The 21007-nt window shown below is 48.0% G+C and overlaps 1 protein-coding gene across 1 annotated transcript; it reads left to right on the top strand.

Moving 5' to 3' along the window:
• Positions 1–1237: 1237 nt before the first annotated feature.
• Positions 1238–20187, top strand: CXCL12 (C-X-C motif chemokine ligand 12). Its single transcript, XM_075026002.1, has 5 exons — positions 1238–1369; positions 6650–6767; positions 10241–10327; positions 14021–14118; positions 15975–20187. Exons 1-5 carry the CDS (start codon positions 1309–1311, stop codon positions 16004–16006), a joined length of 396 nt encoding a protein of 131 aa, XP_074882103.1. The 5' UTR covers positions 1238–1308; the 3' UTR covers positions 16007–20187.
• The last annotated feature ends 820 nt before the right edge of the window (positions 20188–21007 follow it).

Genomic DNA, 21007 nt, shown 5'->3' with positions numbered 1-21007 from the left:
AGCATTTGCCCTGGCCATTAGAAAGAAGCTGTCCTCAGTGAAGCAGCCACGGGTTGTTAGCACAGGTGCAGGATTTGGGCCCCCATTTCCAACCTCATGAGCTGCGGCTGAGAGAGTTTGAAGTTACCCAGAGTATTAACCTGCTGTGCTGCTGTCTTCGGTGGCATCGTGGACCTGTCCTTTAAACACCTCCAGACCAGGATTAGCTCTATCCACTCCCCCCCTCTCTGTCCCAACCTTACACGAGGGCGCCTGTTTCAAATGCAGCCGAGGGGTCCAAATTCAATCAAAGCCTCAATGTTTATCTAAAGTATTGAATGGCAACAAACAGGGCCCCGTGGGCTTGGACTGCAGACAGCGAGGACATGCTTAAGTCAATTAGACTTGACAGTGCTGTAATAGCTCAGGGTAAGCGGTACCCCTCAGACCTCCGGGCTCTGCAGAGCTATAGGGGCTTTCAGCCGAGGTGCCAGGGAGCCCGGCGGCATCTGCAATACAAAGGAGGCGAAATGTGGCAGCGAATGTACAACTGGGTTCAGCTAATACGGGGAGAAGGTGGTGTTTCGAGCCCAGCGTGCAGAGACAAAACTGAAAGCCTCCCTCTCTCTTTTTGCCCCCCCCCCCCCCGCCCCAAATCCCCAGATAAACTTCTGGGAAGATGCTTCGTGTGAGGCGCTGGATGTGGTGCCCAGGGCGCCGGTGTAAATCTAGATTCGCGCCCACGGGAGTGAAGGGGGATTTTCCTCCTCTTCCCGGTGTGAATCCCGGCTCAGTCGTTACAGGGTACGTCCCCACAGCTGTCCCAGCTCCAGCAGCTCTGGTTCAAGAGCGGTGGGGCCGGCGCGCCCAGAAGGGACCGGGGCTGGCCCAGTTCGGTGAGGAAACTTTCTCGCCCCCGGCCCGGGCTGGATGGAGCGACCGTGATCGCCGCTCCCCGCAGGCCCAGCCGCCGGGCGGGCGGGACCCCCGGGGGGAGCGCACCGCCGCTGTCTCCCGCGGGGGGGGCTCGGGTGGCGGGGCTGCTGGGCCAAGCGCTGAGCCCGGGGGGAAGACTGCCGGCCCGACGGAGCGAAGAGCGGAGCCCTCGCTCTTTTGGTTCCTTTCCAGGCATTTTTAGCAGAGGAAGGATGTAATAACATGCCACGGGCAATAAATCATAGGCTAGCTACTCCCCCTGGCTCCCCTCCCCCAGCCCCGGCGGTCCCGGCCCCTCTATAGAGGGAGGGGAGGAGGGGACTCCAGCAGAGCGCCGCAGCCGCCGGGACGAGCAGTCCAGCGCCCGCCCCGCGCCCCGCCAGCCGCCCCAGCATGGACCTCCGAGCCCTGGCTCTGCTCGCCTTCGCCCTGGCCATCATCTCCCTCTCCGAGGGTAAGTGAGCTGCCGGGGCGATGCCGCTCCCCCTGCCTGCTCGCCGCTCGCAGCGCTCCTGCCTGCGGGCGCCGGGGAGCCCGGCCGGGAGTTACGGTCCCGCGGAAATCCCCGCTCTTGCCCCCCCTCTCGCCGCAGCTCCCCCGCTGTCCCGGCTCTGGCTCCCGCCGCCGCTGAGATGTGCGCGTCTGGCGAGCCCCGGGCGATAGCGGTTGTGAGCTGGAAGCAGGCAGCCTCCCTCCCTCCCTCCCTCCTTCGCTCGCTCGCTCGCTCGCTTTTTTCAAAAGAAGGCTGGTCAAAGCGATCCGCTTTGCCAAACTTGTCCCAGATTGAAATCGGCTGGGGGAAGACTTTCAACAGCGCTCGGTCCGCAGGGAGGTGGTTTGGTTGCAAAGTACGCATATCGGTTTCCCCTTTAAAAAGGCAGCCCTAAAAGTTACAAGAAATGAGAAACAGGCGGTCGTTCTGTTCCTTGTCTCTCCTCCGTCGTGATCTATCTTCCTTCGATCAGGGCAGAGCGGAGCCAAAGCGGTCGCTCAGCAGGCATTCACCGCACCCCCGGCGAGGGTGCACGGAGAGGTTTCGGGGCGGGGGGGCGGAGAGCTGCCCTGACGGCAGGTCTGGGGAAACGCGGGCTGGCAGCCGGCGAGCGCTGCCGCGGCGGCATTTGTCGCTAAGGCAGCGACACCGCGGCTGTCCTTCCCGCACCGCGCCGCGGCCGGCTCGCAGCCTCCCGCCCCACGCCGGGCCCCGCGGTCCCGCGCGTCACCCCCGGAGCCCGGCCGCAGCGGACGGCCCCGGAGACCGCGGCGACCTGCGGCTTTTGCTCCGCGGGCAGCGGGGAGCCCCGTGCCGCGGGGGTCCGGGGCAGCGGGGACCGCGCGGGGCAGCCGCACTCCCCACGCGTGCCGGGGCGGGGGTCCTGCCCGCAGCCTCTGGGCATCTCTCGGGCGCTCCTCCTGCGGCTGGCTTCTCGCCCGGCGGAGATTTGCCACCTTTTGTCCCCTCGTCGAAAGCTTGCGGCTAGGAAACGAGCGCCCTTTCAAGTCCTCCGCTCCCGTGTTATTCTCCCATTCTGGAGACCGAAACTTGGGTGCTCCCCACCCAGGGCGGCAGAGGATGCCCTCCGGTGCCCTCTTTGTTTAGCCTGAGAGAGTCGATCGCTCCCGATAATTTCGCCCATGCCTTTCCGCAGTACTGTCCCAGCAGCAGCCCCGTCCCGGCGAAGCGCACAAAAAGCCAGCTCGGAGCAAGCACTGACCCAGAGAGGCCCCGACAGGCAGACCCGGCCAGGTGGGCTCGGGCCCCCGCCGCTTACGCCAGCCCCGGCCCCTCGCCCCCCGCCGCCGCCAGCCCCCCGCCCCGCGGAGCGCACATCGCCCGAGGGGCGCCCGGGTACCCGGAGCAGGCTCCCCTCGCCTCTGCAGGCCGGTGTGGGTCTGCAGCGAGCTGGGGGAGCTTTGCCGGCCCGCACCGGCTCTGCGACCCGGACCGGAGGGGCGGGAGTGGGGGGCCGGGGGCGCAGGGGCTCTCCCTCTCCTCGCCTCCCCTCCGGCAGCGCTTAACGCAGGGCTGGCAGGCGGGCAGAGCTGCCCGGCTGCACCTCGCTTTGCTCCCTGCGCGGCAGCGCTCCTTAGCCGGCAGCAAACGGCAGCGGGTAACTTTATGGCAGGGTAAGCGTGTCGGGACCTGGCTACCTGAGTGAGGAAACGGCTTAAAAGGGTTAGAGAAAAACTAGTGACAGACTCCCACCGCCTTGCAGTGATAAGAGTGAAGCTTTTTGCCTACTTCTTTGCATGTCACATAGTGCTCTCAACCTTGATCCAGATGAGGGCTTGCAGGGCTACCTTGTCCCGGAGGGCAGGTGAGCTCTGAATCCTTCCTAGCCACCCTGGTAAAGCTGTATCTGCCTATCACGGCCTCGCTTCCCAGGGAAATGGAGCTGTTCTAAGTCTTAAAAGGTTGCCAGCCCTCTCCTGATATTGGCAAATGCATCCCTGGATGAAAGGAGTAAAATGATGCTTCCATCAAATGTTTTGTCTGTTCACGCCCAGCCTGCTTGCCTGGATATAGCTTCCCTCTCCATTCAAGCACCCCGAGCTTCACAGCCAGCACAGCAAGTTACTGTAACTTGGTAACTTCACAGCAGAACTCTCAACTCACTTGTTTCCTTACTGTCCACTTCAGTGTGGATAAGGCAAGGCAGATCCCTATGGGGTGAAACAGGTATTGTCCAGCATTGATAAGTGGCCAGCCTGTGAGGGAGGTTTTTGTGAGCGCTTTGTCTCTAGAGAGAATTTGCCAGCAACAGTGGGTGTTCAGAGCCAACCGAACTCATCTTGGAGTTAGAAAACAGTAAAACTATTTCTTATTTAAAAACCCCAAGCCCAAGAAACCTTTGAACCCTTCTAGTCGAGACCAAAAGAGGTGTTTTATTTTTCTTTTCATCTAAGGAAATAAGGCTGAAGGAATGACATTGAGATGTCTAAATAGTGTCTGGCTCTTCTGCAACTTTTGACTATATTCACCTATTTTAACCAAATGTGTCAGACAGATAAAGGTCTCAAAAGCTGTATGTACCATCAGTTTCATGAAAACTGGTGTTTTCATGTAACAGTGTGATTAACAGACTATACTAATTTGTCCTACTGAGAGAATGGCTTCAGCTTGTGCTCATTGTTTATTAGACAGCAGAGAGCCCGCAAAGCATTAACTCCTGCAGTACAAATCTGTAGAATAATTGGCTTAATCAGCTCTACTGTGCATGGAACAATTTGTTTCAAATTTTGAAATGAGATAAGGAAGGTGTTTGTAAGCCTCAGAGTAAGACCAGAAATGTCCCCTTCCCAAATTATGGCCCCCAAATGGCCCCTTCCCTCTCCTCCTGTAGGATGACAGGGGTTCATGTGTTCGGATGTGCCTCATGCACTAGTTTTCCCTGGGTTTCAGCCTTGCTGAAAGCAGGGTGAGCCATAGACAAGCTCTCAGAGCCAGAGTGCTGGAGGGGCAGTGGCAGGAGAGATTGGTTCCCCGTTAGTGATGCTGAGAGCTGACCCGGTTGGTGCCTGTGCTGCCGCTCCATGGTGCTCAGCGCCTGTTGCTGATCACCAAGCAAGGGGCACAGAAACACCAAAGGAATTCTTGTGCTGGGAGGGGCGTTGTCATTCCACCTTGCATTGGGGTGACAGAAGGCCACTGAATGCTGGGGCTTCCCCTCTTCCTTGTTGAGCTGGATGCCCTTTCTTGGGCAGGAAGCAACTTTGGGACTCACGGACGTGTTAGTCATGGTTAAACTTTCTCTGCCGCTGATTTCAAGTGGTATGGGTTTGAAAGTCCCTCCCCCAGTCTCAGAAAGGACAGGATTGCATTTTCAGATCATAGATCTGAACAGTTCCATCTCTCACATGTTTTTTAGGGTAAAGCTTGCTTAAACTTTGTTGGTACAAGCTTGCAGAGACACTTCCCCTGCAGCTGTGCTGAGCGTTGCTGTATGACTGCATTCAATTTCAGCCTCCCTTTCCAATACAAATGCACTGATATGTAGCTACGAGGCACAGATTTGCAGTGGGAAATCCTAGTGCCTTTCTCCCTCCTTTCCACATGAGCACTGGTCAGACTTGTGCATGTTCATGAGGCTCACCCTGCATCCCTCCTTCCTCCTCCCCCCGCAGATGGGAGCTTCTCCCATTTATTAACTCATAGATGATATCACTGTTCGGACTGCCATAAAACTGATAGAAAAAGTCCTCCAATTTTGTTAATTTATAGTCCAGATCCTGGTGTGAATCTGGAGGAACTCTGCTCCCACTGATGAATTCCTCTCTGCCCATCTGCCTGTGGGATCTGATTCTGGCTCATCACTTGGTAGAGGCACTTGGAAAAAAGGGTTTTCCCTCCTGAGGACAGGGTAATTTCACAGTGTTGTCTGGGGTTATAAGTGCTAGAGACAGTCATTGGTAAATGTGCAATGTATGCAGATCAGCTGCACCTTGAAAAGCTGCCTCTTTTCTCACCTTTATAGATGGCAGTTTAGGGATTCCAAGCCTTTCCCTGCTCTTTAGCTCTCCATCTGCCTGTAAGGGAACTGGGTTTGGATGCTGCAAGTGCTCCTGTATGGCTAAATAAACAGGGCAGCAGATTGCCACGTGGGATCTAAAGCCCTGTCAGATATAGATCTAACCATCTACAGCATGAGCCAGACCTTATGGGTTAGGTGTATGAATTGAATTCCTCCCAGAGGCTAAAAACTACTCCACTAGGAAATTGTTTAAAATCTTAGGCAGTTCCTTCTAGATTTCCAGTCAAGGCTTCCGTGTTTGTATTTTAGCGTGCACGGAGCTTTGAAGCTTACACACAGCGTGAGGACCTTATTTATGTGCACTTGGTTGCCAGCAATTAAGCTCTCCTGTGGAGAAATCAGGTAGCAGGACCGTGGTGAGGGCCAGGCTGCTTTTCTCACTTCTGCATGTATATACATGGCTGATTTTTAGCCTAGGGGGCTAAACTTAATTCTGTCCCTAGTGATGCCAGTGACAAAACTCTCATCCAGTCTGGTGGTCCCTGATTAGTATATGGAGAGCACACTGCCTGATAACTCTCCTTGATTGCCGTTACTTTGCCATGGACTGGGACTTCAAAAGACTCCAAATCTCTCCTGCAAAACCACTGTGATCTCGCATCTCCGAGTCGCACCTCCTTGCGCGAGTATCTTGGCTGGGAGTAAAGGTTGGCTGTAGTGGGGAAAGGTCAGCCGCTGGGCCCTGGGAAAGCCTGAAAGACTCAGGGCTTTTCTGTAGCCAGTAAGTCCCCCGTGAAAAGCCTGCACCTGAGCCGAGCCGTTTTGATCTGAACTCTTTGGAATTCATCTCTTTCTTCTGGCTACCTTCTAATTTGGCCTCGGGTCAAAATCATTTGACGAGAACAACACTGAGGACAAGTGCCCCCTCTTTTGGCCTTTATCTTGTCTAATTACCAGGAGCATCCCTGCACAATGGAGCGGCTCCTTATGCTAATCTCTTCTTCTTTACTTATCTCTATTTTCTCGCCCTCTTCTTTTGTCTTCCAAAATCCCACGCACCATTATTGAAAGACTGGGTACTGGGGTAAAAGGATTGTGCTGTGAGCTGTGGGCAAATGCTCTCCCAAAACTACAGCTTTTCTATTGCTTTTTTTTCACCTGCCTAGTTGGAGGGAGTTTCTGTCAGCCCAGGTCTCTGTAACTGTGTTGCTGACCAGGAGCAAGAGGGAGTAACGTGTCCTTTCTCTCCCCATGTCCCGCAGAGAAACCCGTCAGCCTGACTTACCGATGCCCCTGTCGATTCTACGAGAGCAACGTGGCAAGAGCCAACATTAAGCACCTCAAAATCCTCTCCACACCCAACTGCTCACTTCAGATTGTGTAAGTCTCTTAATCTTTTCAGCTGGGTGCAAGTCTCAGGTGTCAAAAACAAGAGTCACACAGCTGGTTCCAGCTTTGGTGGCTGCAATTCGGTCTGTGTCCTGCCATGATTTCCAATTCACCTCTTCACCCCATGTGTCAGATACAGCTGGACCCTGCTTTACCCCACACATAAGAGCCCAGCTAGATGTTTCCCAGCTGTGTTCTACCTCTGTGATCTCCCTGTGACTATGTGATCCCATGTCCTATTCCCCCATGGGTATGTGAGCAGGAATGTCAGACAGGCTGTCCATTGCCTTGGACATGGAGCTTGACACCTTGAGGAAAAGACTTTACAGCGGTCTGAGTCTTCTAATGCTCCGCTTCTCTACAGAGAGGAGCTAAACAAGCAAAAGGAATTCCTGGATTTCGTGTTGCCTCCACAGGAGGTACAGACCCTAAACATGTGCTGGCCTGATCTAGGGACACACTTACCAGGCAGTGACTGACTCCGGTAACTCACAGGTCACAGCAGGACAGAAATGATGGGTTCCTAATGGAAAATAACTCTTCATTTTTGCTGAAAAAGAAACACTGATTTTCAGGAAAAATGGGATTGTAGATTTGTGTGTGCATGTGTGTGTTCTTAGGAAGGTCTTTTTGGTTCATTTGTTCATGGGTGACCCCCTCCCTCCTCTCCCCAAATTCAAAATCTTCAGAAGAAAAAAAAAAAGCATTCATCTTTTCATTGCAAGGCAGCCTTACTACTGTCAACCTCTGTTGATCTCTGTAAGAGGATCTCAGTGGCTAGATTGGGTTTCTGTGCAGTGCTCCCATCGCTAGGTCTGTCTTCGATCCATGTCAAGCTCTTCCAGTTGTAACTCGAATGCTGTAGAAATCCATTACTTGTCATCCAAAATACATCTGCACGCAGAAAACTGATGTGGTTTCATGAGATTTCTCAGGAATGTAGAGATATATTGAGGAGCATGTATCCATTCATTAACCAGTTTTTAGTCATATGGTTTTTTTCTTTTTTTAAACCACTCTGGGTAGATCATACACATTTTCTCATGTGTGATTCTGCCTTAGGATTTGGTGGAGGACAGTGAGAAAAATGTAAGCCTCAGCTGAGAAATAATTTCTTTTCACAAAAATGGCAAAACCAGCTGTGACTAACTCTGATCTCTACCTATAAACAGTTTCGGAGGCAAGCATCCAAAATGCAATAACGTATGGATTTGTGCTCTGGGACTGTCAATGGATGTCATAAGGGTCCCAGCACTAAGGGTTTGTAGAGGATTTGGAATTTTCTGGAGTAGTTTCAAGAAAATGACAGGCATTTAAGACAGGATAGAGTATACATTTATCTCTTAATTAACGTGGGATCATAGTCATTGGAGATAGATAAGAGCATGAAATGCAGAAACACAGACAACTCTTGTTCTTGTCCACTCCTGACCCAAATGTGTTCGTTTGCAATGTGATTTAGTGGCACACAGAACACATGAACCTATAGTTCACCATCTTTTTGTTACTTTAAAAGGTAACAAAGTAGAAAGTACCTTACTTTAAAAAGTGAGGTACTTAAAAACTTACCTCCAAATACCGCTGAAACTTCATGAGTTCAAACTAAGTCTTTATCGAAACAGAAACTGAAATGGAATCAAAGCTAACATACAAATTTCTCATCTCGATGGTTTTAAGCACACTGTGAATTTAGTGGATATGCATTATACAGTGAAGGTGTAAGTAACTTAAAAGCTACCGTTTTCAGGAATAGAGAATCTCAGTGAAATCATATTGTTTCAAGGAAAGATTTTGTATTTTTTTTTGCACAAGTGCATTCCCCTTTATGGTTGAGGGGAATTGCACCTGAACAAAAAGCCTAAGAGCAAGCTTTTGTCTTTGGTTCTATTGCAAGTCATCTCTCCAAATCCAGAAATCTCCTCTGTCAATGTCTGCTTGTACAAAGCCCACCCTAAATTCCCTGCTTTTCAGTACAGGGAAATAGGCATTTTTAGCATGCAATTAATTGCATCCTAAAGCAGACACCTAAACCAGTTCAGATTAACACTCCACATAGTTACCTAGGTCTCTGCTGTGACTGTACAAGGAGCAGGGCCTGACAGGCTCAGAAATAAATGTCTAAAACAAGCAGTGTCTTAATATTAGGTGAGAGGAATTCCATTGCATGTGGCTGGAGGCTGATTACATGTGCTTTTGGTTCTGTACCCTGCGAGGCCAGCTCAAGAGTTCCCAGGCATTGCTAACATCAGCAAATCCATTCTTACTCTCTGTTGGTATCACTTCACTGGAAATACTCCAGCTTGGCACTGCTGTAAGGGAAATATGAATTAGGCCCATTCATCTCTTTATTGGCGCAGGGCTTGCAAGACTGGATCTTCGATGTGTTTATGTTACAACTGTGTTGTTGCATAACTTCAGACCAGGAAGCCTTTTTGACCTGTTATTTCTTACGCCATAGTTTTATATTCTGCAGATTTAATTTTATAAAGTGGGGAACATTTTGGCTTCAATCCAGCAAAATGCTTAAACAAGTACTGAACTTATTCCTATGGGTATTTCCATGAAATTGCTGTTCTTGGCACTTTTGCATGGCAGGCAGGCTATTTAAGGGGAAATTTCTGAGCAGCTGAGGCAGAGGCAGGTTGCTTTGGGGAAGCAAGGGGGAGGTCACAGCACTCTCAAGAGGCCCCAAGATCCCTGGAGGGTGAGACCTCTGATGCCGGTGAAAAGCTATTTGTACTGCTTCTGTATGAAAGATGCAGATAGCCCAAGTGCCAAATTCACACGGAATTCAAACTAGCTAAACAGTCTGGTGTGGAAAGTGCAGCTTGGACATCCAGGAGAAACCCCTCAGGGGGTTTCTGCTTTTGTTTCCAGTGCTGAGTGAATACAGGAGGGAAAACTTGCCTCTGGCACTATGGTACTTCCAGTTGTCTTCCTGCCTACAACCTGTTAGTTCAGTCTTGTATAAAACAAAAGGCTAAGGAGTGACGAGACCCTTTCAGAATGTCCAAGAGGTATGGTTTGGTGTCAGTCCTCAAAACCTGTGAAACTTCAATTTTGGGTTGAATCTGAAAGCTGTTCTTAATTAATTCCTTGCAAAAATGACCTATATTTACCATATTAATATTTCCAAATGAAATCTAGCTGTTGTTGCCACTGAACTGGCAGCCCAGCTGTGAATTGGAAAACTTAGATTTGAATTCTGTATCTGTCCAACCACCTCACGCATTCCAGTACAGACCATAAGAATCAGCATCAGAGGAGGCAGATAGTACCAGTGCTTTGAAACCAGGGACATTTACAATAGATGCCTTGAGGATGACCGGGATAACCCATCCTCTTCATGGGCTAACTGAGAGCAGCACTGACTCCCAAAGAAAATAAGGCATCCAGGGTGGATGGTGGGTGTGGGCTGAGGAGCGTTGCACACTAGACTCACTCTGACTTTTCTCCTTTGGCAGTGCAAGGCTCAAGAGCAACAGCAAGCAAGTGTGCATTGATCCCAAGTTAAAGTGGATCCAGGAATATCTGGAGAAAGCTTTAAACAAGTAAGGCAAGAGACAAATGGACTTAACAGCTAACATCCCAAGTTATTAAAGGGTAGAACGTTAAGGGCTGGCTTTTACCATGTGGACAAAGCACTCGTGGAATCAGATATTGTTTTGAAGATGGGTTTGGAGTTGACCTAGTCTGTATAAAAACAACAGCTTCTAGTATATCCTAAATGTTAATCTAAGAATTTTGCCAGGGTTCGAGGCAAAACCTATCCTAATGAATCTGTTCTGGGGTCCCCAACTCATCCTCTTTTAAAAAAAGCCGTTCTCCCAAGGAAAATGCTTCCTTTATGTCCCCCCCTTCCCCAAGCCAAACTACTTCAGAATCTATATCGTTCCAATTTCTTTGAAGCCCCTTCTCCATGTTACACTGGGGATCTGTTTGCACAGGCAGCTGAGGCCTAGGGGGTCTTGGTGCTAAACATTGTTTCTCTGCTGGCTACTGTGGAGCGCTATTAATATCGGCCAAGGCAAGGTGCGCTGCCATGAATAAGGGTCTCCCAGAAGGCCAGAGGAACACCAGCCATACTTGGCAAATTCAGACTTTTAAAATCTATTTTTATTCCCCTTGAAAGCAGGTGATCATGGCTACTCTGAGGTGGACCCAACCTATCTCAGTTCAATTTTACCATGAGCAAGAGCAGCACAGAGAACATTTCTGTGTTGAGTTGCAGGGGAGGGCTCCAGCCTTCCTGGGATGGAAGATGAGACAAGTGATGGTACAAAGCATCTCCTTGCTTGCCCAGAGCCCTGGGCTGCAGTTGATCCAGCAGCAGCATTTTGGCCAACAAGCCTACCTGTGCACTCAGTATCCCTCCCACCCTTGCCACCACATTCCCACCCCTCAGTAACTGGCTGTAACCATACTGAACCTTGCCCCCCCCCCCGCATCTGTAGGGTAAAGGCAGGGCTGGAATCCAGTCATTTGCAAAAGCAATGCGTTCTTGGAGAAGTGTGGAGAAGGGTATGGTCCCAGGGCAGATGTGAGGCAGTATGGGTAGCTGAATGCCCTCCGCTGTTTGCTTTGTAAATGCATCTGCCAAACAAGAGGTAGAGTTAAAAAAAAAAAGTAGTCATCTTTGTTCCCTTGTGTTTTTACAATAAGCAAGGGGAAAAATGCTACCAGAAGTAGAGAGATTCCTCCATGTGTTCTTTTTGGGACCACACTGGGGCCAAGAGTGAGGAGGAGGAGGGAGGGAAGCCAGCTAAGAAACTGACTGTGATTCCAGCCCTGACAGCTCTTCCCATCTCATCCGATGCTCAGTGCCTTCTTGCTGCCAGCTCTCAGCCCTCTTGTCCTTTGGGCAAATTCTCTGTAGAGGTAATCCAGGTTAACGCTGCCAGGATGACTTTGGATTTAGGCACAACTGAACCTAAGAGCAGGATGTGGCCCATGCTGTCTAGGGGCTCCAGCTACTTTGTTTTCCAACTTGGGAAAATCTTCAAGCCCCTGCCTAAGTTTCTGTTTGCTGTCATCCCCAATGAAGCCCTTGGTGCTGTTCGTAAGACCTGAAACTTAGGAGGCACTTAGGAAGTAGGGTTGGGCAAATGTGATTATGTGCTCAGGTCCTGCCTGTCTGACTTATGGGAACAACTCATCTGGAACATGTTCTGCTCTCACTTCCACTAGTGAAGATCTGGGGCCAGCTCTACTGAAACCAGTGAGCCTGTGCCTGATCTCCACCCAGATCCTGGGTTTTGTTTACCTAACACTAATCCAGAAGCAATTCTGCTAATTTGGTGGATTTCATCCTGGTTTACATTGAGTAACAGAAGAGAATTTGGTCCCAGCTCTATGAAATAAGATGACAGAAAGCATATATCTCCATCACCTAATCCTGTAATCATGGCTTGTTTTCATTTTCCAACTAGTAATGCTAGCACCAGTGGCATTTTCATGCTCCGCAGACAGTCAGAGCTCTGTCTGTAGCATTTTCACAAGGCATGTTTTTGATATATTTTAGTGCACAGCTTTGACTTCTTCAATGAAATGTACTTTGGAATATATTTATAGCGCATCAAACAATTCATATATTTGAATTGGAGCCATATGAATGTTGGTAGTTTAAAACACCGATATCCCTCTAAACTACTAACAGCTTGTAAAATAAATCTATATAGATCTATAAATGTTAATGTAGCTATCAATTTCAATCAGCCATATATTATATTTTTTCACTTGTACTGAAATTGTATGAAATGTGACATTACCCTATATGCACTAGCAATAAAATGGCTAATTGTTTCATGTTATGAAAACCCAATTGTACATGGGAATTTATTTTTCTGGAATAAAATCGATACGTTTTTTAGAAAGGGCTCTTGTAATTGCTTAAGTAAAATCCAAACTGTCAAGTCATCTTGATCTATACCAGTGCTTCAATACGAGAGTATCTTCTGTGTTATATTCTGCAGCTAAGGGCAAGGAAAAGTTCATAGAATATAGTAGTCCAATACAGTTGATTGTGAAACCAGAGATGGTTTTTGGTAGGGAATTATTTTGCTCATTAATTCTGCTTAGTCTTTATTATTGCTTTATATTCATCACATCTCCATGTAATATACACACTTATGAGACATCGGTAAAATACATTCAGGCTGTCAGGAATCCAAATTCCTTAACTGGCTTTAAAAATCATTGTGCAGCTGCTGTGGCCACCATCATTCAACATTCATCCATTTTATAGACACGGGGCAAATCAGTCCTTTCTTGAAATAGCTAACAAATCCTTTATCACTTCCAGGCAATTTCAGTCATCATTTACAGCACATTGACTGCCTTTCCCTTCTCCCTTCACATAAGGATATGCAAAATCAGGCCTTTGCGGAGTTAACAGAGCCCAAAATAAACAGAGACCAGCTTGTCCACTGTCATGTTAACGTAGTCCTACCTCAGAACTTCCCTCAGTCTGAGATGCTGGAGTCCATTAAGCTCAGCGGCTACTGCTGGCACAGAGGAGAGAGCTGATGGATCTGGAGAAGATAACAAAGTCAAATAGGAAAAACCTTTCCCTTGAGCCCCCTGGGAGAAAGGAGGGGAAACTCCCAACTTCTAGGGGCTGGCTGTGATGGGAGCCAAACCCTGATGCTGTCTTTCTACATGGTGTTTGTAAACCCCGGTGTGGCAGCTCTTCCTAATTTCTGGCCTCATTTGCAAATAAGGGCTGAAGTACAAGACACTAGAACAACTACCTCCCGGCGCTCCACTGTGCCGGGTGAATGCCCCACATGGTGGGGGATGATGTAGGCGGCTCTCTTTACAGCCTTGCTTTAAGGCACCGAATGCCCACAAATCCTGTAGAGTAGCCACTGGTTCTTGTTAATGTCAGTGGGAATGCTGGGTGGGAAGCCAGAAATCCAGCCCCCCTCTGCTCTGCTTTCATTGTACCTCAGGGGGTACCATGTGGATGGTGAGGCTCCTGGCTGACAAGTTCTGGCAGGTGTTTAGGGGGGGCTTTGGTGTTTTGGGAGAAAGAATTGTTCTGACCTCAGAATTTGCAAATGTCCTGTCACCAGGGCACTTTCATTTGCCTAGCATTCCTCTGAGGCAGAGGGTATATGAAAGGGGATGTTATCATCATTTGCACCCTGCCGGCAAAATGTGAAGGGACCATAGGATAAATGTGAATAAGGCCTTTGTATATGGATAATTTATGGCAGTCTTTTTGTATTTTTCTTTTAATTTAGACCACGTCATCGCACTCATAAAAAAAAGCAACAGAAGAAACGGGGCCCACTCTGCCCTTCCCGTGCAACACCAGTAAAGTCTCCAGGGAGAAAGAATGGTAGGAGGCATTAGTTTCTGAGCTGGGATACCTCAGGTTCAAGTCCCTGCTCTTCCACTGACCATCCTATGTGACCTTGGGCAAATATGCTAGCCTATCCAGACCTCCATTTTTTTCCCCCATATTTGTTGAGGGTAACATCTGTACCTTCCCTGCAAAGGAGTATTATATAGAAAAAAACTCTTCAAACAGGGGGAAAGTTCAGCCACAACAGAGGTGGGAAAATTTTGCCATTGTAGAAAATGGACACCCAAAGAGGCCAAAATAACCCTGAAGCAAAGCCAAAGTAAAAAACAGGGTAAACGTTTGGAAGCCCTATTTCTTTTGGCTGGCCACATTCCTCCAATACCAAACTGACAGAGTTAAACTATAAATAAAGCTGTGAATTTGTCACTGGTGGTTTTTAACAACAAATGCAGCACTGGGTGGTGACAACATGATTTGGTGCATTGGTGACTGGTTGACACCTCTCCTATGGGAGATGCTAGGCAAGTCCCAGAGAGCCATGTTACATATGTCAATGCTCTGGATGTCCCAGTTGTGTTTTTCCTACCAGGTGTGTCCTGCCTTTCTGCACCAAAAGAAGTAGGGTTACTAGTGTGGGATATTGGCAAAGATATCTTCAAAGAGGAAAATTTTGCTCATGGCTTAGTCATCCTCTCTATGCCTGGATGAGTTTTGCGAGGCTACCTTCACTGAGAGTAGTCACAACTGTCTCTGGCTGTGGTCACACAGTCTTAGTTGTCCAGCAGACATTGAAAGGGATGTTTGTTCTGATCCTGTAGATGAGAAAAAACATCCTGGGACGTCAGGGTTTTTGAATACCTGGTATTCACCCTCTGACACTTATAACTCAGCCTTCGTGACCTCGTCTAGCTTGCAAAAGGCCGATCAGCCTGGAGCAGGAGTCGGGGTCACTTCAGACAAAACCTGGAGGCCGCCAGCACAGATTGGCTCCTTGTTCTGAGTGAACCCTGCACACAATACCCTTGCACTTTGCTGTGATGCCTAACCCACCACTCCCTCTGGGTACCATGCCCAACACTGAGCATGGGAGACTCAATTTGTCTGCCTCCTACCCTGAGATCTCTACCTCTGCACTTAACGCCTCACACATCTACTGTGCAGCATGTGGGTGCTCGCCCTCCCCGTCGTCCCACCTTCACTGGGCAGCTGGTCACCACAAGCTGTGATGTGCTACCCAGCTGCTCAAGGCAGGCGAGGTCCCAGAGCTGGGAGGCCATGGGGATGGCTCCTGGCTGGGGGAGACCTCTGCTCTCCAGCCACACCACGGTGGGAGCTGAACACCAAGTGCAGAGCATGGGCTGTCCTCTGTGTTCCTCCACCCTCACAGAGACCTGGCACCCTGTGGAGCTGCAGTCCATGATCTCCAGCAGAGCTGTGGGGTAGGGGCAGGTAGAAGAGGCATTCCCAGTGCCACTTGCTGCACTACTGGGGCTGCTCACAAATGATTAATCCCTCCTTTCCCTGTTTTTTTGTTTTGTTTTGTTTTGGTTTTTTTTTCCCTGAGTCTCTTTGCCCACTGATAATTCTCTGCTCTGGCTTTCAAGTCCAGAATAAGCTTCTTAGCCAACCTTCCTCCTGTGTTAGCTCTGAACACCTTACTAACTGTGATGAGCACAACCTGCCCAAAATAACTCCCATTGCTGGGTTTGCCCTGCTGGGACCCAGTAGCTCCTTGTGGAGAACTTCCCCCAAAATGTTTGCCAAATACTAGTTGGAGGGGCTGCAAAAGAAATGCTTTTGGGTTAGCCCAGATTTGACTAGGCCTGATATCAAAACTTTTGCAACTGAAACAAACCTTAATAGTGTTTCACTCTGTTCTTCATCAACAGGAGGTTCAAGATGTAAGAGGCAAGCATTGTAAGCCGTCTACAGGATTTCTTACTGTAGGACCCAGAGAGCAGATAACCAGTATTAGGGAATGAATACATTTCACTGTTATCATGCAGCACAAAAGCAACGCTTCATGCATTTCCAAAGGTTTTTTTTTTGTTTGGGATTTTGTTGTGGGGTTGGGTTTTGGGTTTGGTTTTTTTTTTGCACAAATTGGCTTGCTTTCACAGTGCTATTTTTATATAGTAAGATGTAACTATTTGAGAAAAATATGTTTTTATACAGGTTGTTTTATTACCTAGCACTGAGGGCAGATATGAATTTAAACTAACCCTATGTTATTATATAATATTTTACTTCCTTTGTTATGTAGAGGTCCTGCTTTATTTAGCTTTCTTTTGGTTCATGCAAGTCTCCTGGAGTTTTAAACTTAGAAGGACATGAACTGTACAGTGCAATGATCTTGTGTAAGTAGTGGAGGAACTCCTTGCCTCCAGAAGTCATCGAGGCCAAGAACATAGGAAGGCTAAAAAGCATCAGACATTGATGAAAGTGAACAGCATTACCATGGGTGGCACTTATAGGTATTCTGGGTGAGGGATTAAACTCAGGGCTACAGGGCTAAAGCTCTTTGCTGAAGATCAGAGACCTTGGTGAAAGCTGCGATCAGCTGGGTCAATGCACATCTGGTATTGCAAGGTGCTAGTACTTGGTTTGTAGTAGTTGAGTGTGTTAGGAGCCACAACACTTATTTGATGTCACCTGGCATTTCCTATGTTCCTGTGTTTCTGATGACAAATTTTAGCACAAAAAGGAATGGGTTATTAAAGGTCTAACCACACAATCATGTTGCAAGTTGCTGGAGGAGTCAGATACGCTGCCACGCACCAGGTGTCTCTTCCCACCCATCCACAGGAGATGGCTTCAGCTCGCCTGCCTTGCTTTGCACTGAAGTAGGCGGAGATGCATTCAGTGAGCCTTCACCAGCGACACTGCAGCCTCAGCTACTGAACGGTCACATGTACCTGAGGGCAGTAACATCTTTGATTGCTCCGGAGATACCTAGAAGAGGATGTCTGGCCATATCTTTGGAGAAAAGAGATGCCTGGGGCAAGAGAGGGTCTGCCCAGTTTGCTGAAGGAGTGGTGTTTCTCAGGTGTGGAAATGAAGGCCAACACTCACTGTTCATCAGCTGTCATGGCCCTGTTTGCTGGTGAACAGGATCGCCTCTGGAATTTCCTTTGCAAAGTACACCTGGGGACAGGTACCGCTTCTTGCACCAATCACCTCTCTCAGCCAGAAATTTCTTTCTCCCGATTCCTACCTGTATACACAATATCTTTGCTATATAGTCTATGGAAAGACACCTGCAGTACTGTGATAATCATGGTATGCTGGGCACTGGGATCCGGGGGGGAAGCATATTTGTGCGGCACAATGCTTGTGTTTGTATGTATCTGTGTATGTATTGTAAACAAAAAAAATGTTTTAAGATTGTATTTTTTTTTGAGTGGGTTTTTTCAAAAGGAATCTTCCCTGTAGCCTGCGCTGGGAACACTGAGAGGGGTGTTTCACTAAGTACTCCTTTTTGTGGCAGGCATCTTTAGTGCCAAAGAGGCACTTTGGCTAGTCAGGGACTAGCTCATTTCCATGTGGATTCAGGTAAAAATCTTCTAAGTATTTTCCTTTCTGTGAAACAGTGCTATTATGGAGAGTGCATCAATTGGGACCATACCATCTCATTTGCTTTAAAGTAGAAACCAACTGCTGTGCCTAAAATGTCTGTGTGTGATTTTGACATTTCTTCTATTGTTATCATTACCAGCCTGGTGCTTTAAGTAGATTGTGTCTCTGTTTTGAAAGGTCTGGTACCACTGTACTTGATGAGAATTGGAGTGTTGATTTAATGTGAGTAGGATCAGATCCTCTCTTGTAAGGGTAAAGACAGAAATAACTTTTATGAGAAGACTAGAGTTTCTTGTATCTTCCCTGGACTGTTCTTTATATCCTAGGTTCCATCTCCTGCCCCCACACATGCACCTGCAATTGCTAGTGGTTTGCCAGAGGCAGACATACAAGTGTCAAAGACAGGAATGACTTTGGGGAAAGTGTGGAAGAATCTTGGTTCTGACACAGACAGAGCTTGGCCTTCTCGCCCAGGAAGGTGCATTGTTCACACACGCTTCCCATCAAAGGATAGTTTGAGGTCTGATTGATTGCCACTGGAGTAAACAGAGAATTAAATAATCTCTGATTTTGATTCAACAGCATACCTTGCTAATGATGATAGAGGCCATGAAGATTTTGTTTCTAGGGGAAACATTGGCTTTCCAGTGAAAAGATGGGGTAGGTAGGTGTGTGTGTACAGCCTTGTCAGCGCTCTGCTGCAGTCCTCCTTAACAGGGAGTACATCTGGGGTTAGCACCTGCGGGGAGAGGTCTCTGGGCACATGCCACCCCCACATTACAGCCTGGGCAAACAGACTACTTCGACAAGCATTGAGATGGGCAGTGTCGGAGTACCTGGTCCAAACCCTGGGGTTCCAGCTCTGCACAGTAAAGCCAAGTAGTGGAGGTACTGCGGGAAATGGGATCACCTGTCAACCTTCTCTTTTGGGGGCAAACTAGTGAGTGTTGCAGGTCTGGACTGTGCTAAAGGAAGGGCATTTGCTCCTGCGAGAAATGCATGAGTAGCAGCAGGAAGGAAAGGGACTCCCTGCAAGGCTAGAGAACATTTATGGCCAGGTGATGGTTGGCCAGGTGATGGTTGTCTGGGTGCCCTGTGGGCTGTCTGCCTCTGGCATTTCTTGAGACTCACGCTGTGACCTGAGCCCTGACACTGCTGCGCTGGTGATGATTCACTACTCAAGTAGCTGAGACCACTCAGGGCATGGGGCTGCTCTCAGGGGCCAGCACTATGGCCCTCCCTTGCCTGGGCAGGGTTGAGCACGGTGTGAATGCAGGGGTGGCGCAGACCTGGCCAGGAGTAACCGAAGACTTAAGTGAGAACCTGATAAAAGCTTTCTCTTGCTTTAGACCAAAATTCAACCCTGAGTGGGAAGCTTTGCTCTTTGCCTGACATTATTTACATGATGCATTTGGAAAAGCAGCTGTGCCCTTCACACTAGAGAAATCAATCACTCAGCTGCCCCAAGCTCCCTGTGCTATCCTGTGCATTGCACGCTGCTCCTCTTATGCACACCACGGTCTTAGCAGGCTGAGAAGCCGCACTAGCAAAAACCCGCTTGGGGAGAGCACTTGATTTTCCTTTCTGCCTTTAACTGTTGACCAAAGACTGAATCAGGGAAAGGAAGAGTGGGGAGATGGGAGTGGTGTAGGGACAACAGGTGAAGAAGAGGAGGGAAAAGAGATAACACTGAACTGGTGCTGAAAAAGCAGCTTCCATAAATGTGAAACCATCATGTGTGATATTTTCAAAGTGCAGCTGTCAAATCCTAAGGTTGGATTATTTTTTTTTAAGGAATAGATGGTATTTATTGCTGTGCCAATTTTTTATTTATACTAGCTTTCTACTTGTATGTATGAATATCTTATCTGAATTCTGCCTGAGGAAGGATGAAGGCTGGCTTTCTGATGTGTTTTTAACTAAGGTGTTTGAGCAAAGGTGACTGTTCATTTTGCAATGAAGGCTGTATTCGAAGTTAAATATACACATTACCTTGAAAATGCAGTTCCTATAGAAGTTTTTGTTGCTATTTTCCCTTTGTAGCATCTAGAGGGTTCTTCTTTTCTCTGGCAACTTGTTTTCAGTGACGTGATTTATAGTACCCAGGGGTTTGTGAGAACTCATCACCTAAAATCTGAATTTTTTTCTTTATCACCATCCCACCAAGACAAGCCTTGTCTGCGAACATGAAACTCTGATGGCCACAGAGAAGAAAACATGTATCATGATGAACGGACTGCATGAACCTCCCATCTTCCACTCCTTAAGAATTCAGTGTTGTCAGAATGTGGTAAATACTGTACTTTATATTTTTATTAAGTAAAAAGAAATATCTTCCCAAATAATGTGAAAAGGGTTTTGTATTTGCATTCCTGTAAGGCAGCTTTTATGGAGGAGTTATATTACACTTTTGAAATTACTCCTTTCACAGAATATTTTGAAAATAAACACTTTTATATTGTAATTTCTTCCATAAATATGTATGCACTTAAAATTTTCTTAATAAAAATGTCTATCTAAATGAAATTATTACTTGCTTCTAATTTTTTCCTCACATACAAAGAGCAAAAAGCTTCACATCAGAAAAAACATTCAGATGTAGTTTGTGTCCATTTCAAGGATGCTTCCATGTAGCCCCATGGGCTCAGACTCTCTGCAGGGAACCTGAGGCAAAGAGCCCACGGGGTTTAGCAGGGCACAGCAGCCTAGCAGATTGAAATGTGCCATCTTCCAAAGGAAAGGTTTAACCATTTGCTCCCTAAACAGAAGCCCAAACTTTTTTTTTTTTAAACCCACCCCCCCCCCCCCCCCCCCCCCAATTTGTGTTCTGCAGCAGGTTGACTTCAGTAGAACTGAAAAATGTGAGCTCTTTTTGCTCCAGGAACAGGGATGCCATTGTCATCTGTGCTGGGGAGGGGATGGTATCAGGGGATAAATTTGACAAAAGAGCAGATGTTGTGAACAACACCCTCCTTGGGACTGGTTTTCCCAGGGCACAGCAGAGTCAGCCTTCAGTTTGGAGGTGGGGAATGGTTTTAGAGGCTTTTAGGACTGGCCTGAGATCCTGGAGATATAATTCCAACTTGGATGATCTATAGGGAATTTGCTGTGAGTTTCAAAACCATGAGTTGAAAACTGGCTTTTGTCAGTGCCTTCCCCCACCTCCGAGTCCTCATGGCAGTGGGGAAGTGTTTCCTCAGGTCCCCCTGCTCCCTCCACAGCTGCCCTGCTCCAATACGCCAGTTCTCCTCTGTCCATCCACTGCAACAACACAGGTGAATCCCAGCACCACGTACAACTCTGGAGAAAAGGTTAGGGATAATTTAATATCTCGTAACAGTGAAAC

Source organism: Buteo buteo, chromosome 4, assembly GCF_964188355.1.
Source record: "Buteo buteo chromosome 4, bButBut1.hap1.1, whole genome shotgun sequence".
NCBI classification, from domain to species: domain Eukaryota; kingdom Metazoa; phylum Chordata; class Aves; order Accipitriformes; family Accipitridae; genus Buteo; species Buteo buteo.
The sequence above is the reverse complement of the archived record's forward strand: the minus strand, read 5'-3'. Positions and strand labels throughout refer to the sequence as shown.